Below are 27,427 nucleotides of genomic sequence, written 5' to 3'. Positions count from 1 at the left end.
GCCCTAGATCCTGAAGATTTTCTCCAGTGTTTTTTTTTTCTAAAAAAAGTCAGTTTTATTGTTTGTATTTAAGTCTGAGATCATTTTGAGTTATTTTTATGAGGTGAGACTTAAATTGAGGTTATTTATTTATTTATCTTTACCTATGGCTATCCATTTGCTCCAGCACCATTTGTTAAAAAGGCTGTTTTTCTTCAGTTGAATTGCTTTGCACCTTTGTAAAAAATCATTGGACCATATTTGAGTGGGTCTGTTTCTGGATTCTGTATTTTGTTCCATTCTGTGTGTCTATCCATTTATCAATACCACATAGTCTCTGTTACTATAGCTATAGTATAGAAATGGGGTAGACTTATACCTACCGCTTTCTTTTTTAAAAAATTATATGAGTTCCTTTGTATTTCCATGTAAATTTCAGAAAAATCTTGCCTAGATCTACAAAGAAAATCTTGCTGGGGAATTTGATGGAAATTGTGTCAAATGTGTTTATCAATTTGGGGAGAATTGACATCTGTATTCTGTTGAGTCTTCCAATCTATGAGTAAGATGTGCCTTTCCATTTATTTAAATCTTCTTTGATTTATTTCTTTGACATTGTATAGTTTTAAGCCTACAAGTTGTGTACATGTTTTGTTGGATTTATACCTATGTATCTACATTTCTTCAAGTGATTGTAAATGGTATTGTGTTTTTAATATCAGTGTCCATGTGTTTATTGCTAGTGTATAGAAATATGTTTGATTTCCATATGCTTATTTTTTTTATCCTGCAGCCTTGCTGAACTCATTTATTAGTTTTAGGATTTTCTTATATTCCTTGGGATTTTCTGCTTAGACAGTCTTACCATCTGCAAATAGGGATAGTTTTCTTTCTTCCTTTTTGATCTGTATGCCTTTTCTTAACTTATTGCACTGGCTAGACCTTCTATTGGTAAGAATGGCAAAAACATTCAGTGTTTCACCAGTAAGTGTGGTTCTTTTGTGTACGTGCTTTATCATTTTGAGGAACCTCCCCCGTGTTTCTATTTTTCTGAGTTTTCTTTTTTGTCATGAATGGGTGTTGAGTTTTTATAAATGGTTTTTCTTCCTTGATTGATATGATCATCTAATTTTCTTCTTTAATTTGTTAGTATGATAAATTATTGATAAGATCTTGAATATTAAACAAAGTTTGCATCCCTGGGATAAAGTTCACTTGGTCATGGTGTGCAATTCTTTTTGTATATTGCTGAATTCAATTTAGTGATATTATGTTAAGCAGTTTTGCAGGGTATATTTAGTCTGTAGTCTTCTTTGTACTCCTTTTCTGGTGTTGTTATCAGGATAATACTAATTGGGAAGGGTTCTTTTTTCTTTTCATTTCTGTAAGAGATTGTGTTGAGTTGTTAGTTTTTCTTTAACTGTTTCATGGAATTCTCCTGTGAAATCATGTGAGCTTGGAAACTTTGGAGGGTGGTTTAAAATTATGGATTTAATTCACTCAGTAGTTATAGGGCTATTTACATTACTTGTTTAATATTGGGTAAGTTATGGTAGTTGGTGGTGTTTGAAGAAGTGATTCATTTTGTTTAGGTTGTAAAGTCTATGTCTGTAGAATTGTTTTAGTATTCCTTATTATCCTTTAGATGTCTGGGGTATATGTAGCGATATTGATGATTTCTGTCTTCTCTCTTTATACCTCCTCAGTTTTATTAGGGGTTTGTGAATTTTGTTGGTCTTGTTAAAGATCCAACTTTGTTTCACTCATTTTTTTCTATTGTTTTCTATGATCAATTTCATTGATTTCTGTTCTTATTTTTATTATTTCATTCCTTCTGCTTGCTTTGGGTTTATTTTGCTCTTTTTTCTTGATTCTTGAGATGGGGGCTTAGATTATTGAATTTTATTTTTCTTATGTTTTTAGTGCTATGAATTTCTCTCTAAGCACTGTTTTAGCTTTGTCTCACGGATTTTGATATATTTTCATTTTTATTCAGTTAAATGTGTCTTCAGAATTCCCATTTAGATTTCCTCTTTGTTCTGTAAGGTATTTAGAAGTATGTTCTTTAGTTTCCAAGTATTTGGAGATTTTTCTGTTATCTTTCTGTCATTGATTTATAGTTTGATTCGTTATGATCAGGAAACATACTCTCTATGTTTTCAAATCTTTAATATTTATTGAAGCTTGTTTTATGGTTCAGGATATGGTCTATCTTGGTGTACTTTTCATGTGCACTTGTAAAGAACATGTATTCATTCTCCTGTTTTGGGTTTAGTGTGTGTAAACGCCAATTTTACCATTTGTTTGATGATGTCATGTTTTTCTATATCATTGCTGATTTTTTGTCTAGTTCTGTCAATTGCTGAGAAAGGGGTCTTGAAGTCTCCAATTATAATTGTAGATTTGCCTGTTTCTCCTTTCAGGTCTATCGGTTTTTGCTTCCCTGTATTTTGCAGCTCTTATTTGATGTATACAAATTTAGGATTGCTGTTTTTTTGACACTTTGTGGCTTTTCATCATTATATGATATCCTACTCTGTTCTGATGATTTTCTTTGTTCTGAAATGTACTTTATCTGATGTTAATATAGTTGCTTCTGTTTTCCTTTGATTAATGTTTGCATGATGCATCTTTTTCCATCTTTTATATTCAAACTGTGTATGCTGTTATTTGTAGTTAGTTTTTGGTAGGCAGCATATGGGTGGGTCATATTATAAAATCTCCCCTGCCAGTCTCTGCATTTAGACCATTTATGTTTAATATAATTATTGACTTGTTATTGACTTATTATGGCTTAAGTCTGCCATTTTTTTCTTTCTATTTGTTTTCTGTTTTTGTTTCTTTGTTTTCTTTAACTATGGGCTACTTGAACATTTTTAAGAATTTCACTTTGATATATCTATAGTGTTTTCTAGGTATTACATTTTATATATATGTAAAATGAACATCATTTACTGGTTTGCATGAAGTAGAGAAATCTTTAGAGTTTTACCAATTGAGTAAAATATAGAAATCTTGACTCCCTTTGTCCCCCACTATAATGGAATTGTTATGTTTTCACAAACATTCACATACATTTAGAACCAGAACATGTTATAATTTTTCTACAGTAATCAGGTCTAATTTAGAAAGCTCTAGAGAGGAAGAAAAGTCCATTGTATTTATGCGTATTTTGTTCCTGTGTTCTTTCTTCTTTCCTGATATTCCAAGATTCCTTCTTGGATTATTTCCTCTCTGTTCAAAGAACTTCCTTTGTCCATTCTTTTTTTATCTCTGACACCAACCAGCAGGAAATATTGGGTCACTTAGTTACAGCCTTATGAGGGGTGGAAGTCTAATCTAGACTCTCCATTTGACCTTTGCTGGTGTGGGTCACAGTTTTTTTCTGTGGTGTTTGGCTGGGGTAAAGATATTATTGTTTAAAATTTTATGCCCAGCTTAGATTTCCCAACTCCTGGTCCATGGGCTAAAGAGAGCAGACTTTTGTTGAAATTTAAAAAAATTTTATGTCTATACTCATCAACATTTTTGGTCGCTGGCTTTTTCAGTGCCAAATCTGGTAAATAAGAGGAAAGAGAACATAGGGAACTCATCATCATGTCATTTCTACCCTCTCGCCTTCTCCCCTTTCAGAGTCTTCTTAGATTTGTTCTATACATAATTTTCAGGGTTTGAGTTGTACTTAGTAGGAGGAATAGGTAAAAGCACATCACCTCCACCTTCCAGGAAGCAGAAGTCCCTTTTATTTTTTTAAATATACAGGATACTTCTGCTCTTCTTTTTTTTCCTTCTTCCATCTCCCCTTCCCTTGCTCCAGTTCTTCCCCTTCTTCTTTGTTTCCTTTTCTTCTCTTCTTTCCTTCTCCATCATGTGGTGTAGTGTGTAGACTATGGGCTCCAGAGCTGGGTCCCAAGCTGAAAGTCCAGCTCTGCTCATGTGACCTAACTTATTGAGGGTCAATTTCCTTATCTGAAAAATGGGAGTAAACGTAGTATCTATTTCATAGGGTGGTTGTGAGGATCTGAAGACATGATAAAATGTAACATGTTCAGGCCAGCACCCACTGAGCTCAAGTGATTCACATGTGTTTTCTATCCATGCTCTTGCTGTTCACCTTCCTAAGCTCCATTTCAAAGGACATTGAGGCAAGATAGCATAGAGAGCCTTGCTGGTGAGAGGACAGCAAGGTTTGGCCATCCCTTTCCCCCGTGGTGCCTCAGACATGCTTATGCTGAAGTTTGAATGGAAGCACTGTATTGCATAGTTGATTCTGGGCACAGCTCTTCTTATTTCCAGTCTCCAGGGGTGCCAAGAACATCTTTGCCACTGGAAGACTTCCGAAGTTGGAATGGGCAGGGCCTTTCTATGAAGGAACACCAATATGAATATTATGGAGGAGGGTGGGAGGGATAAGAAAATAAATAGTTGAAAACTAAGTATCTCCTTTTTTTTTCCTTCAAAGGTATTGCTGACTACATAACTCGGTGCAAACAGGCCATGGGGAAATTTGAGTCCCTTGTCCATCAGATTCATAAGAATGCAGATGACATCACTTCCAGGCTCTCATTAATAGAGAACATAAATCTCTTTAAATATCCAGTACCCAAAAGTGAGGGAGAACTTCCAGGTAGAGCTGACTTCATATTTTTCTGACTATGCAAAGAATGAGAGTCTCTCGGCCATGATTTTATATTTTTGACTCATAAAACCAATCCTTATGATTTCAGTCATTTGCTTGAAAAGATCTTGGGTAATTCTTAGTTTGGATAATGTTTATATGTTGCTTAGTCAGTTTTACAAATTCTTGAGTCTGTGAAAATCAGTATTTTGTCAATGATTTTGTAATAGCAATGTGAATTGTGTTCTTATGGGCTCACATTTCCTTGTTCAAAGGGAATGTTTTAAGTGATCTTAGATTCATCAGCAAGGAATACAGGACAGTGAGAAGAAAAGCAAGGTTGGCCAAAGATTAAAAGGCCCAAAGAATTGAAAAGATAAAAAAGTGGGTGGTAACGGCATAAAGCATAATTATAATAATGCATAATTATGCATATATGATGGGCATTTCTGCATTACTGTTTTTCTTTTGATTAGGGTGTGTCTTCACTTATTGGTGTTGACATGTTATCTTCTTTGAGTCAAGGTTAGAGTCTGTTTTTGTATTTCAAAGATAGACAGTTAATTTTTGGATTGTCTTTGAGTAGTATGCTTTCCTGTGTTCCTAAACCACTGTCACAGGTGTCTTCCTTTACAGGGGTGAAGGAGTTCTTTGAGCACATCGAGCGTGAACGAGCCAAAGATCTGGACCACATGATCAGGTGGTACCTGGCAATAGGGCCTCTGCTGACCAAAGTTGAGGGTCTTGTTGTACAAAGTAACACGGGCAAGGCCCCCACCCTGGCCTCCTACTATGAATACTGGGAAAATAAAATCTATGAAGTCCTGACAAAGCTCATCCTAAAGTAGGTCTTGTTGCATCTTTTAAAAACAGTGTGATGGGTTAAAATATTACATATATGAATAATTAGGGCATGGAGAAAAAGTTACAGAATAAAAATGGGTTGTGCAAAAAAAGTACTTTCTGGCCAAAGAGCACTCATAGGCTGGTCGATTAGTCTTCCATTTGACCCTTGTTATATTGGCTTCTCTGCATTTAGAAAAGGAAATGATCCTATGTCCATGTGTACTATCTGAAAGGCATACGTGGGTTTGGTTCAGCTGGCAATAGAGAATTGCTATCACTCAATGCTTACCAAATCTCAGATGACACTCTTACCCCTATTCAGGGAGGATCATTTGAAGGGCATGTGACCCACCCATTCTTCCAGATGGTCTAGAACAACCCCCTGCCTTGATTGGCCATCACAAATTTGTTGAATGCCTACTGTGTGTGCTAGGCAATGTGCTCTGCTCCAGCTTCATACCCAGCAGTCCCTGTCCCTTCCCTCCAAGACCTCAGTGTCCAGAAGCTCAACCAGACTAGTTGGGAGCTGAGTGCTTTCACGTCATCACATTGACAGCATACAAACTGCTCTGGCCTGTGCAGCTGACAGTCTATATTTCATTCTGTGTCATTTATCTATCATCTATCTGTCTATAGCCCTCTTCCCTCCCTGCTTTATCATCTGTCTAGCTGTCATCTGTTTATCCATCTGTCATCTCTCTAGCTAGTCACTCTAAGAAACCAGCCTATGAAATTCATCACCACTACTGTTTATATCCATATTGTCAAGAATGGCATTCATTTCATCATGCAGTATCTTCTTTATGAAGAACCCTAGAAGAAATTTCTATACTTTTCTGACTTTACCTTCCTGATAAAGTATTTTTCTTTTTTGTTTCTTTCATTTTTTTGTTTTTAAATGGTGTGAACCATAGGAATTGTTTACCTCATAGCTTTCCTTTGTTGCTAAGAAGTTTAGAACCAGATATATAGCCTGAATCAGCAAGTGTATAAGTACTTATGATTTCCAAGCTTAGTGTCATTCTTGACTTTACATATATATATATAATTTATTAATTCTTAAAATTAAAAATTTTTTTTTCGCATGGGCAGGCACCGGGAAATGAACCCAGGTCTCTGGCATGGCAGACAAGAATTCTGCCACTGTGCCACCATTGCCCACCCTACATATATATTTTTAAAGGTAACATGTATGAAAGATGATTTCATACCAGGTTCAGTTATAATTTTTACAATTATTATGCCCATTTTACATATAGGGACACTGAGGCTATTGAGAGCTCAAGTGACTTGCCTAAGGCCACGCAGCTAGTAAGAGGTAGAGCTGATATATGAACCTGGGCAGTCTGACTTTATAGCAATTCACTAAAGTGCCTCTAATTAATGTCTTCTTCCTTTCTTATTTTATCACACTTTGATTCTTACTGTAAGTGTGGTATCCTTTTGAGCTGCTGAAATCTACTTTGGAGTAATATATTAAGAAGTAAAAGAAAGACTTTCTGGTCTTCTTGTTTCCTGGTCTGGTTTGACAGACTTCACTAAATGAAATTAAAAAAAAATCGGTTCTATGTATTTTATTTACCTTTAATTGTTGCTTCTAACTTAGACTCATAAAGTAGTGCCTTATATGTGGCTCCCTCCCCCACATGCATTTTCCTTTCTGAATGCTGTGTTTCCCTCTGGTTCATTTGTTCATCCATCCATCCATTCTGAGGGTTATTAGAGCCAGTGCTGTGCCGGGCCCAGGACTAGCCTCCAGAAGGCCCTGGGCTAGCCCCCCGAGTGAGCCCCTGCAGACAAGGCCCCTGATCTTGTGGCGCTTCCATCTTGGTAGGAGATGGGGAAAGATACATACAGGAAACAGAAATAAGCAAGCTGATTTCTGTGGAAGAAAGAAAGCAGAATAATGTTCCAGTGAGAGAATTGATGTGTATGTGTGTGTGTGTGTGTGTGTGTGTGTAAAGACTGTAATTGACTGGCTAAGAGAGGCCCTGGAAAGGACACATGTTAGCTGAGATGTAAGGATAGAGAGTGAGCTGAAAAGAGGAAGAGCTTTTTGGGAAGAGATGAGAGCCAGTGTGATGACCCGGAGGTAGGCTTTTGGCCTTTGAGAGGAACAGAAAGAAAGAATGCTGAGAGTGAAGGGAGAGAACAGGTGAAGCTCATGAGTCAGGCAGTGACTATGCACAGAGAGCCCAGGAAGCCATGGCAAAGGTCCTGTGTTCCATTCTCAGAGCAATAAAAGCCATTGGGGTGTTTTCAGCAGGGGAGAGAGAGACACACACATACAGGTCACATGTGGCTGCTGTATTGGGTACAGGATTGGGGCAGGGGAGGAGGAGAAGCAGGGACTCAGATTTGGAAGTATCTCAAAATGTCCCTCATAGGGAGCGTGGGCCTTGAGTGTTCATTTTTTTTGGAACTAGAGTTTGTCAACTTTTAGAAGTCACCATTATTATTTAAATATCTTCTAACTTCTCCAAAGTGGAAATGAACTATTTGTGTAATTTTACAACAAAAAAGAATATAAGATAGAACTGGCTGTCTCCAAAACATCAACTAGTCCCATCCTCTTATCCCTTATTATCGATTCCCCTTTCCAACATGAAAAAGTTAGAATGGGCATAGCCCAAATACCCCTAAAGATTGGGAGAAAGATCAGAGGAAAAGGTGGAGTTATGATAGGTAAGATAGGATTTAACAAATCAAGGATGACTGCTGAATCATTATATTGATTTTTTTTTAGTCTCCAGTGTCTTGGTGTAGCTAGAAGGAAAAACCCAAGATTGTAGAACTATAACAATACCAAACTCTGAAATCTGTTCTATAACTACTTGTTACAATGTACTTTGAAATCCATTACTTTTTTGCATATATATTTCACAATAAAAAATGCTTTAAAAAAAAAAAAGAACTGGCTGAAACTGTTCGTTACCATTCTGTGAGGTGTTATGCCTTGTAATAGACTTTTTACATGTGATTTTTGTGACTACATCAGTTCCATCAATTGTCTGATACATTTTACATGGAGTACTGAGATTTTATTTCTAACACCTCTTAGGAATTTGCAGTCTTTTAATTGTCTAATACTTGGAAACGTCCCTTTGTTTCAAACGGAAACCATTTTGACTGCTCCCGAGATTATCCTTCATCCCAATGCAAATGAGATTGACAAAATGTGTGTACACTGTGTTCGAAGTTGTGTGGAGATCACCAAGGTAAGGACAAAACATCTGTGTTGATTCATGGGTGACTTCTCGTGGTTGGGCCTGCCAGTTAAAAGCAACTTACCCAGGAAGTCATCAACACAGGTTCCGGTTCTGTTCTGGATTGTAGAACTGTTTTTTCCTGGCTCTTCTACTAGATCTCTAAATTTGGTGTGCTCCAAGGATTGATCCTGGCTCCCCTTTCTCTCTATCCTGTCTTTATGTAATCATGTCCCACCCTATGACTTTTATTTTTTAAGCTTTTTATTTTAAAATAATTTCAAATATACAGGACAGTTACAAAAATAATACAGACCCCATACAGAGAACTCTAACATACCTGTATCTGCCCAGATTCCCAGATTTACCAGTTTTAGTATTTTGTCACTTTTACTGTATTAGTCTATCCATCTATCATTTGTCCATCTCTCTCTCATCTGTCCATCCATCCATTCAACTATCTAATTTTCTGAACATTTGAGAGCAGGTTGCCCACATCATACTCCTTGAACTCAAAATACTTCCATATACATTTCCTATGTACAAGGATATTCACCTATGCAACCACCTTAAGTGCACTTACCAAGTTCAAGAAATTTAATGTTGATATCAAGCTAATATTCTATATTCTAATTTTTTCTTTTGTCTCAGTAATGTCCTTATAAGCCCTTTCTCCTCCATTCTTGGGTCCCGTTCATTATCACATAGTGCATTTAATGGTCATAATCTCTTTTGTTTCTCTTTCTTTTTTAACTGTGGAAACATGCAACATAAATCTTCCCATCCCAAGCTCTCCCAAGCACACCATTCAGAGCAATAACTCACATTCACAGTGTTGCATTACCCTCACACCATCCTTTCCTATCGCTTTTCCTTCACCTCAGACAGAAACTCTACACTCATTTTTTTTTTTTACAAATATCTGATTTTTAATGATTGAAATATTAGCACCAAAGCTCAGAACTTAAACCGTGTTGTTTCTTGATCCTGTGCTCTGGAAGGGATTTAGTAACTGCAATTTGTGCTTTGATGGAAGTTAACTTGTCTTGAAAATAAACCATGTGCTAACTAATCATTGCAAATCCAAACAATGAGACCTGGTTTCCTGCTTAGCTCCTCCTGCCAGTCTGTGGCTACCACAGGGGTGTGGTACTGGGACTCTGCTCTCCCTAAACTTGACCTCCCTCCTGAGCTGCAGGAGCAGCTGTTCCACATTTTGCTGTACACTCTTCTCCAGACAGGACAGGCATGTTTTGCCCACTATGGCATTTGTAGAATCATGCCTGAGAAAAGTCTCGCTGTGGCAGCTTCCCTTGCACTAACTGGAACTTTATCCTGAGTGATAGTTGAGATTTTTGTACAAACCTTAACAGACAGCTTGTCCTAGCCATTTCCTTGTCTTATCTAGTTGCTTCATTGAATTAATACTGCTCTGGGGCTTTTCTCAGTAAGACTTGGATTAAGTTCTCTGAGCAGCTGAAAACTGTATAGAGCCATTCTGGGTGGACACAACCTGTGATACGTGGGCTTGTGAAGCTGAAGCAGCCTGAAGTTTGAACTCAGAGACTGAGGAAAACAAAACACACACCAGCCACAGTAGTTCTTGCTGGGTGGAAAATGGTCATCAGGCTGGCTCTTTTGGCACTTGACTTGACCCTGTTTTAGAAAAAGAGATCCCTGTGCTCATTGTGCATTAACTCCATGTATTGGTTTGTTAAATGCTGCTGGAATGCAGTATACCAAAAGTGGGTTGGCTTTTATAAAGGGAATTTATTAAAGTTGCAAGTTTACAGTTCAAAGGCTATAAAAATGTCCAAACTAAGGCATCCGGGTAATGATACCTTGACTCAAGAAAGGCTGATAGTCCAGAACACCTCTGTCGGCTGGGAAGGTATGTGGCTGGCGTCTGCTGGTCCTTTGGCTTCTGGTTTCAAACAGCTTCGCTGGGGGCATTTTCTTTCTGCATCTCCAAATGTCTGGGTGTTGTATTGGCTTGAAACTTTTCCCAAAATGGTTCTCTTTTAAAGGGCTCCACTGAGTGACCTACCTTGAATGGGTGGAGACACAACTCCAAGGAAAACACCTAATCAAAGGTCCCACCCACAATTGGGTGGGTCATATCTCTATGGAAACAACTTAATCAAAAAGATATCACCCAACAATATTTTAAAAAATATTTTTATTGATAAATCTTAATACACAAACATTCCATACAGGCTGTACATTTAATAGTTCACAATATCATCACGATGATCATTTTTAGAATGTTTGCGTCACTCTAGAAAAAGAAATAAAAGAAAAAAAAACTCATACATACCATACCCTTTAACCCTCCCTCATTGACCACTAATATTTTCATCTACTTGATTTATTTAACCTTTATCACCTCTATTATTTATTTTTTATCCATGTTTTTACTCATCTGTCCACACCCTAGATAAAAGGAGCATTAGACACAAGGTTTTCACAATCACACAGTCACATTATAAAAGCTATATCATTATATAGTCATCTTCAAGAATCAAGGTTACTGGAACACAGTTCAACAGTTTCAGGTACTTCTCTTCAGCCACTCCAATACATATATTGTGTACACTAAAAAGGAATATCTATATAATGCATAAAAATAAACTACAGGATAACCTCTTGACTCTGTTTGAAATCTCTAAGCCATTGAAATTTTATTTTGTCTCATTTCTCTCTTCCCCATTTTGGTCAAGAAGGCTTTTTCAGTCCCTTGATGCCAAGGCTCATCCCCTGGAGTCAGGTCACACATTGCCATGGAAATTTACACTCCTGGGAGTCATGTCTCATGTAGCGGGGGAAGGCAGTGAGTTCACTTGCCACATTGGCTCAGAGAGAGAAGCTACATTTGAGCAACAAAAGAGGTTCTCTGGGGGTGACTCTTAGACCTAATTTTAAGTAGGCTTAGCCTGTCCTTTATAGGAATAAGTTTCATAGGGGAGAACCCCAAGATTAAGGGCTCAGCCTATTGATTTGCTTACTCCCACTACTAGTGAGAATCTGAGAAATTCTCCAAATGGGGAAGTTGAATATTTCCTCCTTACTCCCCCATGCCTCAAGGGGACCTTGCAAATACTTCTTTATTCACTGCCCAAATTACTCTGGAATGTATAGGAGCATCTTACTAACCTGGACAAACCAACAAAGTCTCACACCCTATTCAAGATTCCATGTACTTATCCACCCAACAATATTGGATCACGATTAAAGAATCTGACTTTTCTGGGGTACACAAGTTTCAAACCATCACGCTCCCATTGCCCCTGCCCCCCACCCCTGATAATCTGTACTCTACTTTCTGTCTCTTTGAGTTTCTATATTGTCTGATATGTTCTTGTGGTTCCCTTGGGGCTTAAATTTAACATTATAAATCTATAGCAATCTCATTTGCTTTGATACCAACTTAACAATTTCAATGCACACATAAACTGTTCGTATACCCTTCTCAGCTTTATATACTTCGTGTCACAAGTGATATATTTGTAGATTATAAGTCTAAAACCATTGATATATCATTACATTTTTTACATTTGCTTTTTAGATTTTGTGGGAAGTGAAAAATGAAGTTAAAAAATACAGTAGTAGTGATATTTATATTTACCCATGTCATTATCTTTACTGGAGATCTTTATTTCTTCATGTGGCTTCAGTCAAATGTTTATTGTCCCTTCCTTTCAACCTACAGAGCTTCCTTTTGCGTTTCTTGTAGGGATGATGTAGTGAGGAAGCGCCTCAGCTTTCATTTGCCTGGGAATGTTTTAATCCCTCCCTCCCTCAGTTTTTTTTTTGGGGGGGTTGTAGATTGCATGTCTGGGAATCGAACTCAGGTCTCCCACGTAAGAAGGTCAGCATTCCACCACTGGACCACCATGCACCCCTCCCTCATTTTTGAGAAACAACTTTGCTGGATATAGAATTCTTGGCTGGCAATTTTTTGCTTTCAGTATTTTTAATATGTCTTCCCACTACCTTCTTGCCTCCATGGTTTCCTGTGAGAAATTGGCACTTAATTCCTTGTAATGTGCTATATTGCTTTTCTTTTGCACCTTTCAGAAGTCTCTCTTTATCTTTGACATTTTGATTATAACATGGTGTTGTGTGGGTATATTTCAGTTTATCCTGTTTGAAGTTTGTTGGGTATCTTGGATGTGTATATTTATGTCTTTTTAAAAAAAAATTTAATTTAACAACAATACACTTAGAACCACCAAAAATGGATATCTTAGTTAGCTTAACCGTAGGCATATTTAGGTAAAGTATCCATATAATCATTCTAAAGTCTGTGTTTGTGCAGTAAGTTTCATAAACTATTTTAAAATTAAGGCAACAAGGAAAAAATCTACAAATTCAGATAGCAAAGTTCTTAAATTCTAAGTATTAAATACTAACTTAAATACCATTTGATCAGCTGTCAAAACTGTGAATGTTCTCAAAATATGAAGTAGAAAGTTCTTATAAATATCTGCATTGCTATAGTGATGACCTATGTAACTAAATATTTTACTGATTTCAGGAAAATTATTCGTGTCTTTTTTAGACTTGGAAAGTTTTCATCCACTATTTCTTTGCATATTCTCTCTTTCTTCTCCTTCTAGGACTCCACCAATGGATATATTGGTGCACTTGATGGTGTCCCACGGGTTCCTTGTGCTCTTTTCATTTTTCTCCATTTTTTCTTCTTTATGCCCTTCAGACTGGATGATTTTAGTTGTCTTATCTTAAAGTTCACTAACTTTCTTCTGCCAGCTCCAATCTGCTGTTGAGCCTATCTAGAGCATTTTAAATTTCTGTTACTGAGGTCTTCAACTCTGTTTGGTTTCCTTTCATAATTTCCATCTTGCTATTCATAATTGTCTTTACATTCATCTCTTGTTTTACTTTTGTGCTTTAGTTATTTGTCCATATTTTCCTTTAATTCTTTGAGTATAATTAGGACCAGTTTTTTAAAAGTCTTTGTCTGGAATGTCCCAGGTCTAGTCCTCCTCAATAGTGATTTATAATGCTTTAATTTTCTCCTTTGCTTGGGCCATCACTCATGTTTCTTTGTATGTTTTGTAATCTTTTATTGAAAGCTAGGCATTTTGATATTGTAGTGTGTTATTGTTGGAATTTAGGTTCTGAGGTGTCTGTTCCTTAAGCTTGCATCCAGCTAGTGTTATGACAGAGATTTAAAGGAAAATAAATAAAACACCTTTCCTAGGCTTTGTGAGTGCCTTACTTCAAGGCTTTTCCAAACAGTGAATTTGAAGAAGTGCTCCAGGTCAAAGCATAGGGGCCTCCCAGATCCTTTCCAACCTTTTGCCACTTGTCTTAGGCATACGTAGATGTTTCCCCATTTGCACAGATAGGAATGTACTCTCTTTCTTGGGAAACGGTTTCTTCAGAGTCCTGGTCATGCGCTGTATGTCCTACAGCCAGCAGTCCCTTGCCTCAGGCAGCTACTTGACTGCTTTGTCACCTTCTACGTGCAGGTCAGGTTTTGGGACAGCTAGTGTCTTTGGCCACCACCAGACAGATTGGGCCAGATATACATGCTCCCAGCATGTGCACAAATGAGTGTTACTCTACACCCTTCAGAAATGGGATCAGGGTTCTGCACTGGGAGTGCAGGCCGGCATGCTGCTACTTTTCTGTCTCTAAGCCATACATCTCTAATATTTCCATGCTTCTTTAGCCAATTGCCTACGTGATGTCTCAAGTGAAACCTTTGACTCTGCATGTCTAAGATGGAATTTTTTAGTTCCCTCCTTGCAACCTGGCCCCACCCTTATTTTCCCCTCACTTCAGGAAATGGCACCAACATCAGCCCAAGTGCTCGAGCCAAAACGCAGGGGTTATACTTTATTCTTCATTTCCTTCCCCTACTCATCAGTGAGTTGACTTACTGCTTGACTTACCTCCCGACCTACTTCCAATCTGTCCTCTTCTCTCCTTTTCCTTGTTAGCTCCCCATCCCAAGTTGCCATCCTCACTCACTTAGACTATTGCTATGATGCCCCCTACAATCCATTCTCCAACACAGGTGATCACAATTATTATTGTTTTAAGCTTTTTTATTGTATAATATATATACACAGCAGAGAAAGAAAAAAGCAATAGTTTTCAAAGCACTTTTCAACAGGTAATTACAGGACAGATCCCAGACTTTGTCATGGGCTACCATTCCATCGTTTCAGATTTTTCCTTCTATCTGCTCCAGAACAACAGTATTATATTTTTAAAATGTAAATTGTTTCATGTCATCTTTTGCCTAACACTCACCCCCCCACCCACCCCCGCCCAATGCCCAGTAACTTCCCATAACATTTTTTTTTTTAACATGGGCAGGCACCAGGAATTGAACCTGGATCTCTGGCATAGCAGGCAAGAACTCTGCCACTGAACCACCATGGCCCACCCTTCCCATAACATTTTAAGTATAAAATCCAAACACTTTACCATGGTGTTCTAGTTTGCTAGCTGCCGGAATGCAATATACCAGAAACAGAATGGCTTTTAAAAAGGGGAATTTAATAAGTTGCTAGTTTGCAGTTCTAAAGCCGAGAAAATTTCCCAGTTACAACAAGTCTATAGAAATGTCCAATCAAAGGCATCCAGAGAAAGATACCTTGGTTCAAGAAGGCTGATCTAGTTCAGGGTTTCTCTCTTTAGTGAAAAGGCACATGGCGAACACAGTCACAGTGTGTCTCTCAGCTGGAAGGGCACATGGTGAGCAAGGCGTCATTTGCTAACTTTCTCTCCTGGCTTCCTATTTCATGAAGCTCCCTGGGAGGTGTTTTCTTTCTTCATCTCCAAAGGTCGCTGGTTGTGGGCTCTCTGCTTCTCGTGACTATGTTGTTCTTCTCTGCTCTCTCTGAATCTCTCTCTTCTCCAAAATGTTCCCTTTTATAGGGCTTCAGAAACTAATCAAGACCCACCCAAATGGGTGGAGATATGCTTCTGGCTAATCCAGCTTAACAGCCACTCTTGATTAAATCTCATCTCCAGGGAAATGACCTAATTACAGTTTCAAACATACAGTGCTGAATAGGGGTTAGAAGAAGCGACTGCTTTTACAAAATGGGATTAGGATTAAAACATGGTTTTACCTAGGGTACACACATCATTTCAAACCAGCACACATACTCCATGAGGTGCTCCACAATCTAACACTTGCCCACCTGTCTGATCTTTCCTACCTCTATCATGCTCCACTGTGCTCCAATCACACTGGTTTTCTTTTTGTACTCGTAGTAGGTCATACTAGTTCCTGCTTGAAGACTGTTGCGCTTGCTGACCTCTGCCCAGAACCCTGTGCTCCCAGACCTTTATTTGCTGGCTCCTTCTAGTTCTCTATCATATCATCCTATTCTGTCTTCTTCCTAGCACTTATCACTATATGACCTTTTCTTATGTATTTGCTTGTTTATCTTTTGACTGTCTCACACTACTGGAATGGAAATTCCATGAGGGCAGGACCTTGTGCTCTTGTTCCCTTTTGAATCCCCAGTACCTAGAATAGTGTCTAGCACGTAGTTGACTCTAAAAATGTTTGTTGAATGCATTTTTGTTGGAAAATAAACCAAAATTTGTCTTACCAACAATGGGAAAACAGGGCCACGTTTGTGGGTAAGGATGTTACACTCAAGATGCTGATAGCTGTCTCTTCACTTGATTTGCTCAGAAATCAGATGTTTCAGGCATTTTTGTAAGTATCAAACTAAATGTAAATTTTGTAAATAAAGAATTTTATTTCACTGTTTTGGGGCTGGCAATGGTGGCGCAGTGGCAGAGTTCTTGCCTGCCATGCCAGAGACCCGAATTTGATTCCTGATGCCAGCCCATGCCAAAAAAAAAAAAAAAAAAAAAAGAATTTTATATCACTGTTTTTGGAACTTAATGAATAAGTTGTTTGTACATATACATAAATCTGTGCCCATATAGTTATTTGTTAGGTCTCTGTGGTAGTTAGATTCAGTTGTCAACTTGGCCAGGTGAAGGTACCTAGTTCTGTTGCTGTGGCCATGAGCCTTACCTGTTGCTCATTACATCTGCAGTCAGCTAAGAGTTGTGCCTGCTGTAGTGAATGATGTTTGATTTAATTGGCTGGTACTTAAAGAGAGAGCTCAGTGTAGCACAGCATACCTTATCTCAGTACTTGCAGCTCAGCCAAGGCCTTTGGAGATGCAGGAAGAAATCACCCTGGGGAAAGTTGTTGGAACCCAGAGGCCTGAAGAGAAGGCCAGCAGAGATCACCCTGTGCCTTCCTACGTAAGAAAGAACCTCAGATGAAAGTTAGCTGCCTTTCCTCTGAAGAACTAATGAAATGAATCCCCTTTTATTAAAAGCCAATCCACTCTGATGTGTTGCATTTGGCAGCTAGCAAACCAGAGCAGTCTCTATTACATGAATTTTCTTAAATTGTAGGCATTACATCTCTGAATCTTGGTACTGGAAAACAAAATAATTTCTTAGGGTAAAGAAACAGGAAAGACTATCTGTAAAATCTTATGGAGATTGTTTGGTTCCCAGAGCCTGCCCATGCCAAAAAAAAAAAAAAAATCTTATGGATATTAGTGATGGCATTGTAGTCCAATTTAGTTCCTGCTCACCAGTGGATAGATTTTCAGCTTTAGGTAAAGGTTGTATTAGTTTATCTTCATAAATGTTTTCTTTCAAATGAAAAGAATTTTTTATCTGCCCTCTAAGAAGATCTTGGAAATGTATTTCATTTAAAAAAAATCTCTGCAAATGAACATTTATGACTGGGTAGTTTAGTATGGCTTAACTGGATCTTCAGGATTCATTAATGGCTAATAAAAAAAGAGCATATTTAAAGTTTTAACCAATATCTCAATGATCTCATATGTAAAGTGGAAATGATAATACTATCCTCTTCTAGAGTTGTAAGGGTTAAGTGATATAACACATGCAGAAAGCTTAGCACAGTGCCTGTAAACTAGTAGCTGTTAAATAGTCATTATTATTATTAGTGATACTATTAGTAGTAAGAGTAGTAGTTGTTGCTATACCCAGTCTGTAGATGGTGAAACTATGGTTCAAAGAAGTTACATGAATTCACCCCATGGTTTGCTATTATGAACCAAGCTTGATTAAAAGGAGGGAATTTTGACTGTCCAGCAGGGTGATACTACAATATCATAGAATACTACAATAACATAGAAAGCAAAATTGATACTGAAATGTCTTTTTCCCTGATTCCTGTTTTTCCAGCATTTTGTTCGATGGATGAATGGCAGCTGCATAGAATGCCCTCCTCAGAAGGGAGAGGAAGAAGAAGTTGTTATAATAAGTTTTTTCAATGACATTTCTCTGAATCCTCAGATAATTGAACAAGCTCTTATGATCCCCCAAAATATCCACAGAATTCTGATCACTCTTATGAAGTACCTACAAAAATGGAAGCGGTATCGGCCTCTCTGGAAATTGGACAAAACCATTGTGATGGAGAAATTTGCAGCCAAGAGACCTTCTTGTGTATCATATGATGAAAAGTTGCAGTTCTATTCCAAGATAGCCTATGATGTTATGCGTCACCCTTTAATTAAGGATGAACACTGCATCAGGCTTCAACTAGGGCCTCTGGCACACACAGTGCAAGAAAATGCCAAGTCCTGGGTGGTTTCTCTTGGAAAACTTCTCAACGAGTCAGCGAAGGAGGAGCTCCATAATCTTCATGATGAGTTTGAGGTATTTGATCACTGTGTTTAATTAAAGTGACTTTTCTTGAAGGTCTGGTTTTCATTGGTCATATATTTTTTCTGTGGTTATTTAATATCTTTGAATTTTCTTTTATAGCTCCTGGCCAAAAATCTTAAGAAGAGCCCCAGTACTCTTGAAGATCTGAAGTTTGTCCTTGCAACAATTGCAGAAATTAGAAGTAAATCTTTACTCATGGAACTGAGATACAGGGATGTTCAGGAAAGATATCGTACCATGGTGATGTATAACATCTTTGTAAGTGAATTTTTATTTTCTTGAACATTCTACAGTTGGATCGAATACTAAGACCCTTTTCAGAAATACTGATTCAAATATTACTGTTTTAGATTTCTTTCAAAATAAGCAATTTCAAATACTAAATTTTAAATGTAAAGCCAGGGGATGAATGAGTAGTTCAGGGGTAGAATTGTCACCTGCCATGGGTGAGACCCTGGTTCAATTCCTGGCCCATGCCCCCCCTAAAAAGAAATTGTGATACCACATATCTCCCTCTATGTGTTTGTATGTATCAACATAAAAATATATGTATCTAGGGAAACACATAAAAAATGTAAAACAAACCCCACAGTTATTTAGAATAATGAAAACAGATTATTTATTGATTTTGTGTGGCTCAAATAGTATTTTTTTGCAGATTAGACCATAGCAGCATATCACTTCAATTCTCATTCTTCTTTCCATTTCTCTTTTTGCATTAATTTATTTTAATAAATAAAGAACCTTTGCAAAAATGATAAGAAGAGAGAGGTGTAAGGCCATAAATGAAACTGGCAGATAATAATTCAGGTAATCTTTCTTTAACGTTTTAAGACACAGGCTCAAAGGATTTCTAGAAGTCCATAGATGAGTTTAAGGGGATCTGGGACTTCCTTGGAATTGTGTGCAAAATTTGTTGTACTGTACATTTTTCTGATGAGAGGATTTCTATCTTTCAACTCAGGTCAGTGGTTCAGCAAAATCATTTGAAGCAGTCAAGCATCATAAATGCTGAAGTACAAATTTTATGCAAATCCAGGCTTATAACAACTATGTGTTTCTCCCTTTTGGCTTGGTCTTCCAGTTGTTTCTTTTTTCTGATGCATGACACACTTTGTGTAAAATCCTTACACTAAGTGTGATGCAAACCAGAGGAAGCAAAGTCTGACAAAATCTGTTTGGCTGAGGAAGATATCCCAAGTATCCTGTATTTTAGAATATAAATGCCACCTACTCAGCCAGTAATTCCTTCAACACAGACTACTATACCATAGCAAAGGCCAACCCTAGAGTGCCCCTGAGACCATGGGAAAGCTCTTTGTGGGGTCAGTGCAGAGTAACCACCAGCAGGAAGGAGCAGGATATTGAGGAAGATGCTGGGCAGTAGGTTGTTTTTCTTTTTTCTTTTTAAATTGTAAGGTAAAACACCCATAAAAAAAAGTGCATGAAACATCAGTGTAGAATATGAGTAATTGTCAAGCAAGGCCCCGTGTCGTCAGCCCACGGGACTGGGAATAGAATGTCACCGTCCCCCGGAAACTGCCCCATGTCCCTGCCCAGTCACAGCCCCTCCCTCCGTACTGGTGAGTGTCCCTCGCTTTTTAAAATTTTATAATGTTACCTCCTGGGTATCCTTAAACAATATAGCTTAATTTTGCCCATTTTAAACTTTTTTTATAAGTGAAATTATACCACATTTATTCCTCTTTGTATCCCTGCTGCTTCTTTTGCTGAATATCATGTTGATCAGCTACGTCCTCATGGCTCTGACCCACAGTCTCTAGTTCCTTCTTGGCCATTGCTGATGCATTTGAATGAATGATTTTACCCCCACTTGTGAATTTTTTTGTTGATGGACATTTTAGTTGTTCCAGATTTGACTTTCATAAAATTTTCCTACTATGAACATTCTTGTCCATATATCCTGGTGTGCATAAATACCAGGATGGGTCGTGATTATCTTTAGCAGTGATAAATGATATACAGCATAGCCTTGCCAAGGGTGAGTAGGTCACACTTTTTCTTTTGGCCGTCTGGTGGGTGCGACATCCCATTGTCGTTTTTTACTTTTTTTAAAAATTTTTTTGTGCATGGGCAGTCACCGGGAATCAAAGCCAGGTCTCCGGCATGGCAGGTGAGAACTCCATGGCCTGACCCATTTTTTAATTTACTTTTAACTTTTGTTTTTAATTAGAGAAGTTGTAGGTTTACAGAAAAGTCCTGCATAAAATTCATAAAATATAGAGTTTTCATATACCACGAGTTATCAACATCTTGTATTAGTGTGGTCTATTTGTTACAATTCCTGAAGAACATTTTAATAATTGTATTATTAATTATAGTCTGTTTATAGTATGATTCACTGTGTTGTACAATCCTGTGTTGTTGTTTTTTAAATTTTTATTCTGGAAACATATCTACAACCTAACCCCCCCCTTTTTTTTTCATGGACAGGCTCTAAAATTTCCCCTTTTGACCACATTGAAATATATAATGCAGAGCTGTTAATTACATTCACCATGGTATGTTGCGATCACTACCATCCATTACCAAAACTTTTCCATCTTTTAAGGGCATATAGTTTTGCTTTTTACATTTAGACATATAAGTTAATTTCTTTTACTTGGTGTGAAATAAGACTCAATTTTATGTTTCTCTAATTGATGCCCAGTTGTCCAGCATCATTAATTAAACAGACCATCGTTTCCCCATATCTTTGCAGGATTCCTTTCTCACAAAGCAGGGGTCCACATACACAAGAACGCTCTATTTCTGGGCTTTCTATCTGTCGGTCTTTTTGTCATTGCATCTATACCAAACAAGTCTTAAATAATATTAAAGACTTAAATAAGTCTTAAGTCTGGTAGAGTAAATCCTCCACCTTATTTTTCTTTTTCAAGAATGCCTTAGCTACTTTCACCCTTTTTCGGCTCCATATAATTTTTAAAATTAGGATGTCCATTTTCAACAACAGTAACAATTGAGGTTTGGATTGGTATTGCACTGAGTCTTAGATTAATTTGGAGCAAATAGACATCTTTATAATATTGAGTTTGCCTATCCTTGAAAATGTTCTATTTCTTTTTTCTTTTATGTGTCCTAGTAAAGTATTGTAATTATCCCCATAGAGATCTTATGCATCTTTTGTCAGATTAATTGCTAGGCCGTTGATATTTTTAGCTGCTTTATAATTGATGTCTTTAATTTCCTTTATTGCTGTTATTATGTAGGCAATAATTATTCTACATAATATTTGCAAAATAATTTTTTATAATTTTGAAATTAGTAATTTTAATCATTTAGCTAAAGTTTCATTTGTATTTTTAACATATGCAATCATATCATATATGAGAATATCAACAGTTTTATTCTTTCTTTTCCATTCTTACATCTTTTATTTCTTATTTTTGCCTTATGACTCTAGAGCTATGATGTCTTGTACAGGGTTGACTGAATGTGATGGTAGAGGAAATCCTATTGTTCTTGATATCAGAGGAAAAGCTTTTAGCATTTTTCAATTAAATAAGATTATTGCTATTTTTTTGTGGATACCTTTTTATTAGCTCAAGGAAATCCCTAGGTTAGTGTTGATTAAATAACTGGGTACTATAATGTAGCCAAGCTGGCATATAAGACTAACCACCATATTTACTATATTAAGTAAAATTATTTTAAAGTCTGTGTATAACTCCATTATGGTCTATATATACTGTCTGTGTATCTCATGGTTTTATTCAGGTCATTTTGTTTTCTTATATGCCTGGTATTTCTGATTGAGTGCTGGATATTATATATGATCAATTTGGAGAGCTAATTTGAGACCCTGCAAGATGTTATCTTTCATCATAGCAAAGTTAATCTTTGTTTCTGACAGGCAACTCAGCTAGGGACATTAGGAAACCAAACCTTATTCTAATCAGAGTCTAAGTTGACTAAGAGTTGAGCTTTAGTTTATGAAGGGTTTATCTCTGAGTTCTCTTTGTCCCTTTCTTACTCCCTTTTAATGATTTTACCCTGCAGTTCTCACTCTTTTGTTAGATCTTCACTGTTCTTAGCAAGATACTTTTTAAATTTCAGTCAACTTTTTTTTTAGTTGGTTCAAATCACCTAGCCTGCTATTACCAGAAACGAAAGTCCTTGGCTGTAGCTTTTGATCGGAAATCTCAGTTCTGAATTGCTGGTCGTTCATTCTTTGTTGTGTTTTTTATTAGCCTTCCGATGCAGAAAAAGAACTGGTTGGGAAGATTGAGAGCGTGTGGTCGAATCTGTTTAATGATTCGTTGAGCGTGGAGCATGCTCTTGGGGGCATAAAGAGAACTTTCACAGAGGTACCTTTTAGATTTTATGTTTTGAGTAGAGATATTGAAAACTGTATTGGGCTAAATTAATGTACCTCTGCTTTTCTCAGATAACTCGAGGTGAAATTTTTAACTACAGACAGCAGGTATTGGATTTCACAAAACGCTTTTATAGTGAAGGCCCAGGTGCTGTTGGTGATGATCTTGATAAAGGTGAGAATACTGATGTTTGTCTTACTGAGATAGTTAAGTATGTTTTGCTTAAGAATATCATGGGAAGTGGTAATTGTGCTATGATTTAATATCGGTTTTTTTCCTTAAATGCATTTTTTTTGATTAGCTTTAGCGGTTACATTTATGAATAGCTAGGCTAATTTAGTTCACTGAATTCTGAGTACCTACCATGTGAAAACATTGAGGAAAGTGCTGGAGAACAGAGTTCACTGTTGTAGGAGATGCAGAGATTTCTGCTGTAGCTCAGAAATGTTAAATGTCAGCACCCCCCTTTCTAAATGAAATTTCTTATCATCCAACTTCCTCACTGCTTTACTCCTATTAGATTTACTCTTTGAAGTTAGATCTTGACCATTGACCTGCACACTGGCTGGAAGCTCTTCAGGGCTCTGTTTCATTTAGCACCTGATCTGGGGCCACAGTCTGCCTGCACAGTAACATCTCAGACATAATCTGGTGCCCCTGCACACCCCTACGTAAAGCCACCTCAGCTGGCTGTAACTTTTGGAGTCTCAGTTCTGACAGATCCCACCAGGACTCAGCCCTACCATCCTGGTCACAAGTTTTACTGGGCACAGAGAAGAGGCTTATGTTGGAGGGGAGCACAGTGGGAAGATGGTCAAAGGGAGGGGAATGCAAATCTGTGTTGACAGTAATGAACAGGAAGGGAAACCAACTCCTTTAGCTTCTGGGATGTCATGGATTTCCTCCCAACACCCCCAGCTGGCTCCTCTTTTTCTCTCCTTCATCTCTTCTTGTTCCTCCTCCCATCCCATGTGTTGGCATTCTCTCCACTAGATTGTAAGTTCTATGAGGATGTTTTGTTCACAGCTGTATTCCCAGTGCCTAGTACCTTGCCTGGTATTTCGTCAGAACCCAGTAAATGTTATTTGAATGTAATGGATGACCAGATGGACTGTATTTGTGACTCCCTACTCTCTTCTAATATTGTTGACTCCACCTAGGAAGTCTCATTTATACCCATGACTGTGATTACCACTAGAACGCTAATGATAAGGGTCATTTCTAATCCTTGGTCCCTTCATCTTTCAGATGGGAATAATAGTTCTGATCTTCCATTTAAAAAAATAGGGATTAAATGAGATAGCATGTGAAACAGTGTTTAGTATATTTTTCAGTACAGCACAGGTAAGTGTTAGCCTCCTCCTTCCATTTTCCCCTATCTGATGCTATGCTACTCTTCTCTGCAAACTCTGCCCCTTACTCTGAGACTGGCACATAGCTGGCACTTTATAAATGATAATACATAATGGATGGCATCTATAAAAATGGTAGATAGCAAATATTTGGAGTATTCTAATGACTTTCGGTACAAACTAGCTGTCTGCTAATGAGAGGGAAAAATAATGTAGGCCATTTTGTTCAAAATATGGAGTATTACAAGATACTCAGTTAAAGGACTGACAAATTCTGGGCAGGATTAAGTGGGTCTGGGCAAGTTTGTATGGGCTGTGTGAAGACGGGCATGTAGCAGGAGACAGTGATGGCCACTCTGCAGACTAGCACTGGCTTGCCATTATTGGAAAGTAGAGAAGGCTTGCACTGTGGTTCTTACCCTTGCCTGCACATTAGAGTCACCTGAGGATCTATAAAAAACTACAGTGGAACTCAAACAGATGCCTGTACTCCAGTGTTCAGAGCAACATTATTCACAATAGCCAAAAGGTGGAAACAACCCAAGTTTCCATCAACAGGTAAACTGATAAACAAAATGTGGTCTATACGCACAGTGGACTATTATCCATCCCTGAAAAGGAATGAAGTCCTGATACGTGTTACTACATCACGAACCTTGAAAACATGGTAGGTGAAATAAGCCAGACACAAAAAGACAAATATTGTATCATTTTGTCATTCCACATATATGAAATATTTAGAAGAGGCAAATTGATAATCAACAGAAAGTTGATTAGCATTTACCAAGGGCAGGGGGAGAGGAGTTATTAGTTAATGGGTACAGATTCTGTTTAGGGTGATGATAGCACAACCTTATGAATGTAAATAATACCACTAAATTGTACACTTAAAAATGGTTAAAATGAAAGAATCAGAGAGAGCAGAGAATGCCACAGCACCATGAAGCAGAGTCCATCAGCCAGCAACCTTTGGAGATGAGGAAGGAGAGCGCCTCCCAGGGAACTTCATGGGGCAGGAGGCCAGGAGAGAAAGCTAGCAGATGATGCTGTGTTTGCCATATGCTGAGAGAGAGAGAAGCCCTGACTATGTTCACCATGTGCCTTCTCATTTGAGAGAGAAACTCTGAACTTCATCAGCCTTCTTGGACCAGGGTGTCTTTCTCTGGATGCCTTTGATGAGACATTTCTATAGACTTTCTTTAATTGGGACGTATTCTTGACCTTAGAACTGTAAACTAGCAATTTATTGAATTCCCCTTTTTAAAAGCCAAAAAAAAGGTTAAAACGGGAAATTTTATGTTATATATATATTATCACAATAATATTTAACAAACAAACAAACCAACAATTGGTCCCTGCGGTCCACACCCAAATAGTCCGGTTTCATTTGTCTGGGGGTTGGTCTGCGCATCAGGATATTTAGAAGCTCCCCTGGTGATTCTAATGTCCAGTTAAGATTGAGGACCCCTCAGGGAGAGATCACAAAATAGACAGAATTTTCTCACAGGAGGAGCTTGCCGATGTATTCAGTCCTATGCAGATATAATAAATATGTATTTATTTTGTTTCCTAGGAGCAGAGCTTTTAGGCACTTTTGACAGAGAGCTGATAAAACATGAAAGGAACCGCCAGGAGCTGGCAAATGCTGAGAAGCTTTTTGATCTTCCAATTACAATGTACCCAGAGTTGCTCAAAGTACAGAAGGAAATGGCCGGGTTGAAGATGATTTACGAGCTCTATGAAGGACTAAAGTTAAGTATCTCACTGAAGTACTCAACCTCAAACTCGGGGAAATGCAAGAACTGGTTTGGCCCAGCCGGCTCTGAGCCCACCACTATGAAGAGCTTGGGTCATGTTTCAGAGAAACTCACTTCAGAGGTCAAGGGTTTTGTTAGGGATGGGGTGAGCTCCTTAGTTGGAACTGGAAATTAAAAATAGAAAATGTCATGTTGCTTATGTGCCTCTCTTTAGTATGTGTTCCACATGCAAGTACATTTATTCACTCAAACATTCCTTCGTTTATTTGTCTGTTCATTTAGTTCTTTATAGCTTGCTGCTGGTTGTGCTGGCTACAGTGGAGGGTCCAGAAAGGAGCCACATCTGCCCATTCCTGCCCAAACTCGAGCTCCCAAGAGAGACTTACACATTAACAGATGACCCCCTACTATGATGTGTGATAGAAATGAGCCTGGAGGAGGAAGTCTGGCCCAGGAAGGAACTTTTATGAGATGGCATTTGAGTGATGCTGGGAATCAGGAACAGGTTTTTGCCTGGTGCAGAGGAAGGGCAGGGACCAAGATGTGAGAATGTGCAGTGGCCAGAGAAAAGAGCGCCAGTGGACAGGGAGATGAGGCTGGAATATGGGAAGGGAGTCTGGAGGCAGCTGGCGGATTGTAGTCAGGAAGGCATAAGGAGCCCCTGCCATAGGCCTGACAGAAGGGATGGTAGCCTGCAATTGAGGTCAGTTATAGAGGGAATTGAGTGGGAGAGACGATTCCAGAAACATTTTTAGAAGTGAAGTGAAAAGTCTTGGTGACTGATTAAATACATGTGCAATTTTAAAAAGTCAAAAAGAAAAATATGATCAATTTTTAAAAAAGACATCATGTGAACTAAACACAACCATATATGCATCAAAACAATTTTTTGTTGTTGTTATGCTGTGCGGTGGACACTTCATTCTTTTCCATGTGAATATCCTGTTATCACAGCATCATTTGTTGAAAAAACATTTTTTTTGAGTGTATGGGCCCAGAATCAAACTTGGGTCTCCTACATGGCAGCGGAGAATCCTAACACTAAACTAACCTGTGTACCCCGTCAAAATGATTTTTTTAAGAAAGTTAATTCAATATAGTGACATGGCTTTTATCACCAGCTATTGTTCAGATTATAGCTACTAAGTTACATTTCAGCGTTTGAAGTGACCTTCACCCTCCTTTGTATTTATATATATTTAATAACAGTTGCTTTTCCAAGCTGTGTGCCAAGAAGAGCTGATAGGAGAGCTCAAATGGGTGCAGGGAGGTAAATTAGATCATTGTCACAGTCCAGGTGAGAGAGGGTGGGAGCTTGGAGCAGATGGGGGCAGCGGAGGTAAGTAGTTTTGTCTGTTGTCCTATGTGGGGAGGCAGAATATATGGGTAAAAATGTTTCCAGTGGGAGGTGTTGGAAATTCTGGTTGCTTCTGTTCCCTCAATGACATCAGTAGTAAGGTCCATGACAGAGAGGATGGTGGGTGGAGGCGTGGGCCAGTTGAGGGGAGTGGAGTTGGAGTGAAATGATTTTCTAAAAGGTTGAAGCAAAGGACTATGGGGCTACTGGTGGCAGGGTAGTCCTGGATTTAACCAAGGCCACTGACAGTTG

General features: G+C 38.1%; 1 protein-coding gene across 5 annotated transcripts in view; it reads left to right on the top strand.

Moving 5' to 3' along the window:
- Nucleotides 1–27,427, top strand: part of DNAH10 (dynein axonemal heavy chain 10) — a 194,076-nt gene that overhangs the window by 44,422 nt on the left and 122,227 nt on the right. For all 5 annotated transcript variants that reach the window (XM_077159595.1, XM_077159598.1, XM_077159596.1 and 2 more), the window contains exons 17-24: nucleotides 4,442–4,606; nucleotides 5,234–5,441; nucleotides 8,505–8,661; nucleotides 17,887–18,363; nucleotides 18,472–18,630; nucleotides 22,584–22,700; nucleotides 22,781–22,883; nucleotides 25,635–25,813. In XM_077159595.1, coding sequence (XP_077015710.1) covers nucleotides 4,442–4,606; nucleotides 5,234–5,441; nucleotides 8,505–8,661; nucleotides 17,887–18,363; nucleotides 18,472–18,630; nucleotides 22,584–22,700; nucleotides 22,781–22,883; nucleotides 25,635–25,813 — 1,565 coding nt within the window. The remainder of the gene's footprint in view (nucleotides 1–4,441; nucleotides 4,607–5,233; nucleotides 5,442–8,504; nucleotides 8,662–17,886; nucleotides 18,364–18,471; nucleotides 18,631–22,583; nucleotides 22,701–22,780; nucleotides 22,884–25,634; nucleotides 25,814–27,427) is intronic.

This window comes from Tamandua tetradactyla, chromosome 5, assembly GCF_023851605.1.
Source record: "Tamandua tetradactyla isolate mTamTet1 chromosome 5, mTamTet1.pri, whole genome shotgun sequence".
NCBI lineage: Eukaryota > Metazoa > Chordata > Mammalia > Pilosa > Myrmecophagidae > Tamandua > Tamandua tetradactyla.
The sequence above is the reverse complement of the archived record's forward strand: the minus strand, read 5'-3'. Positions and strand labels throughout refer to the sequence as shown.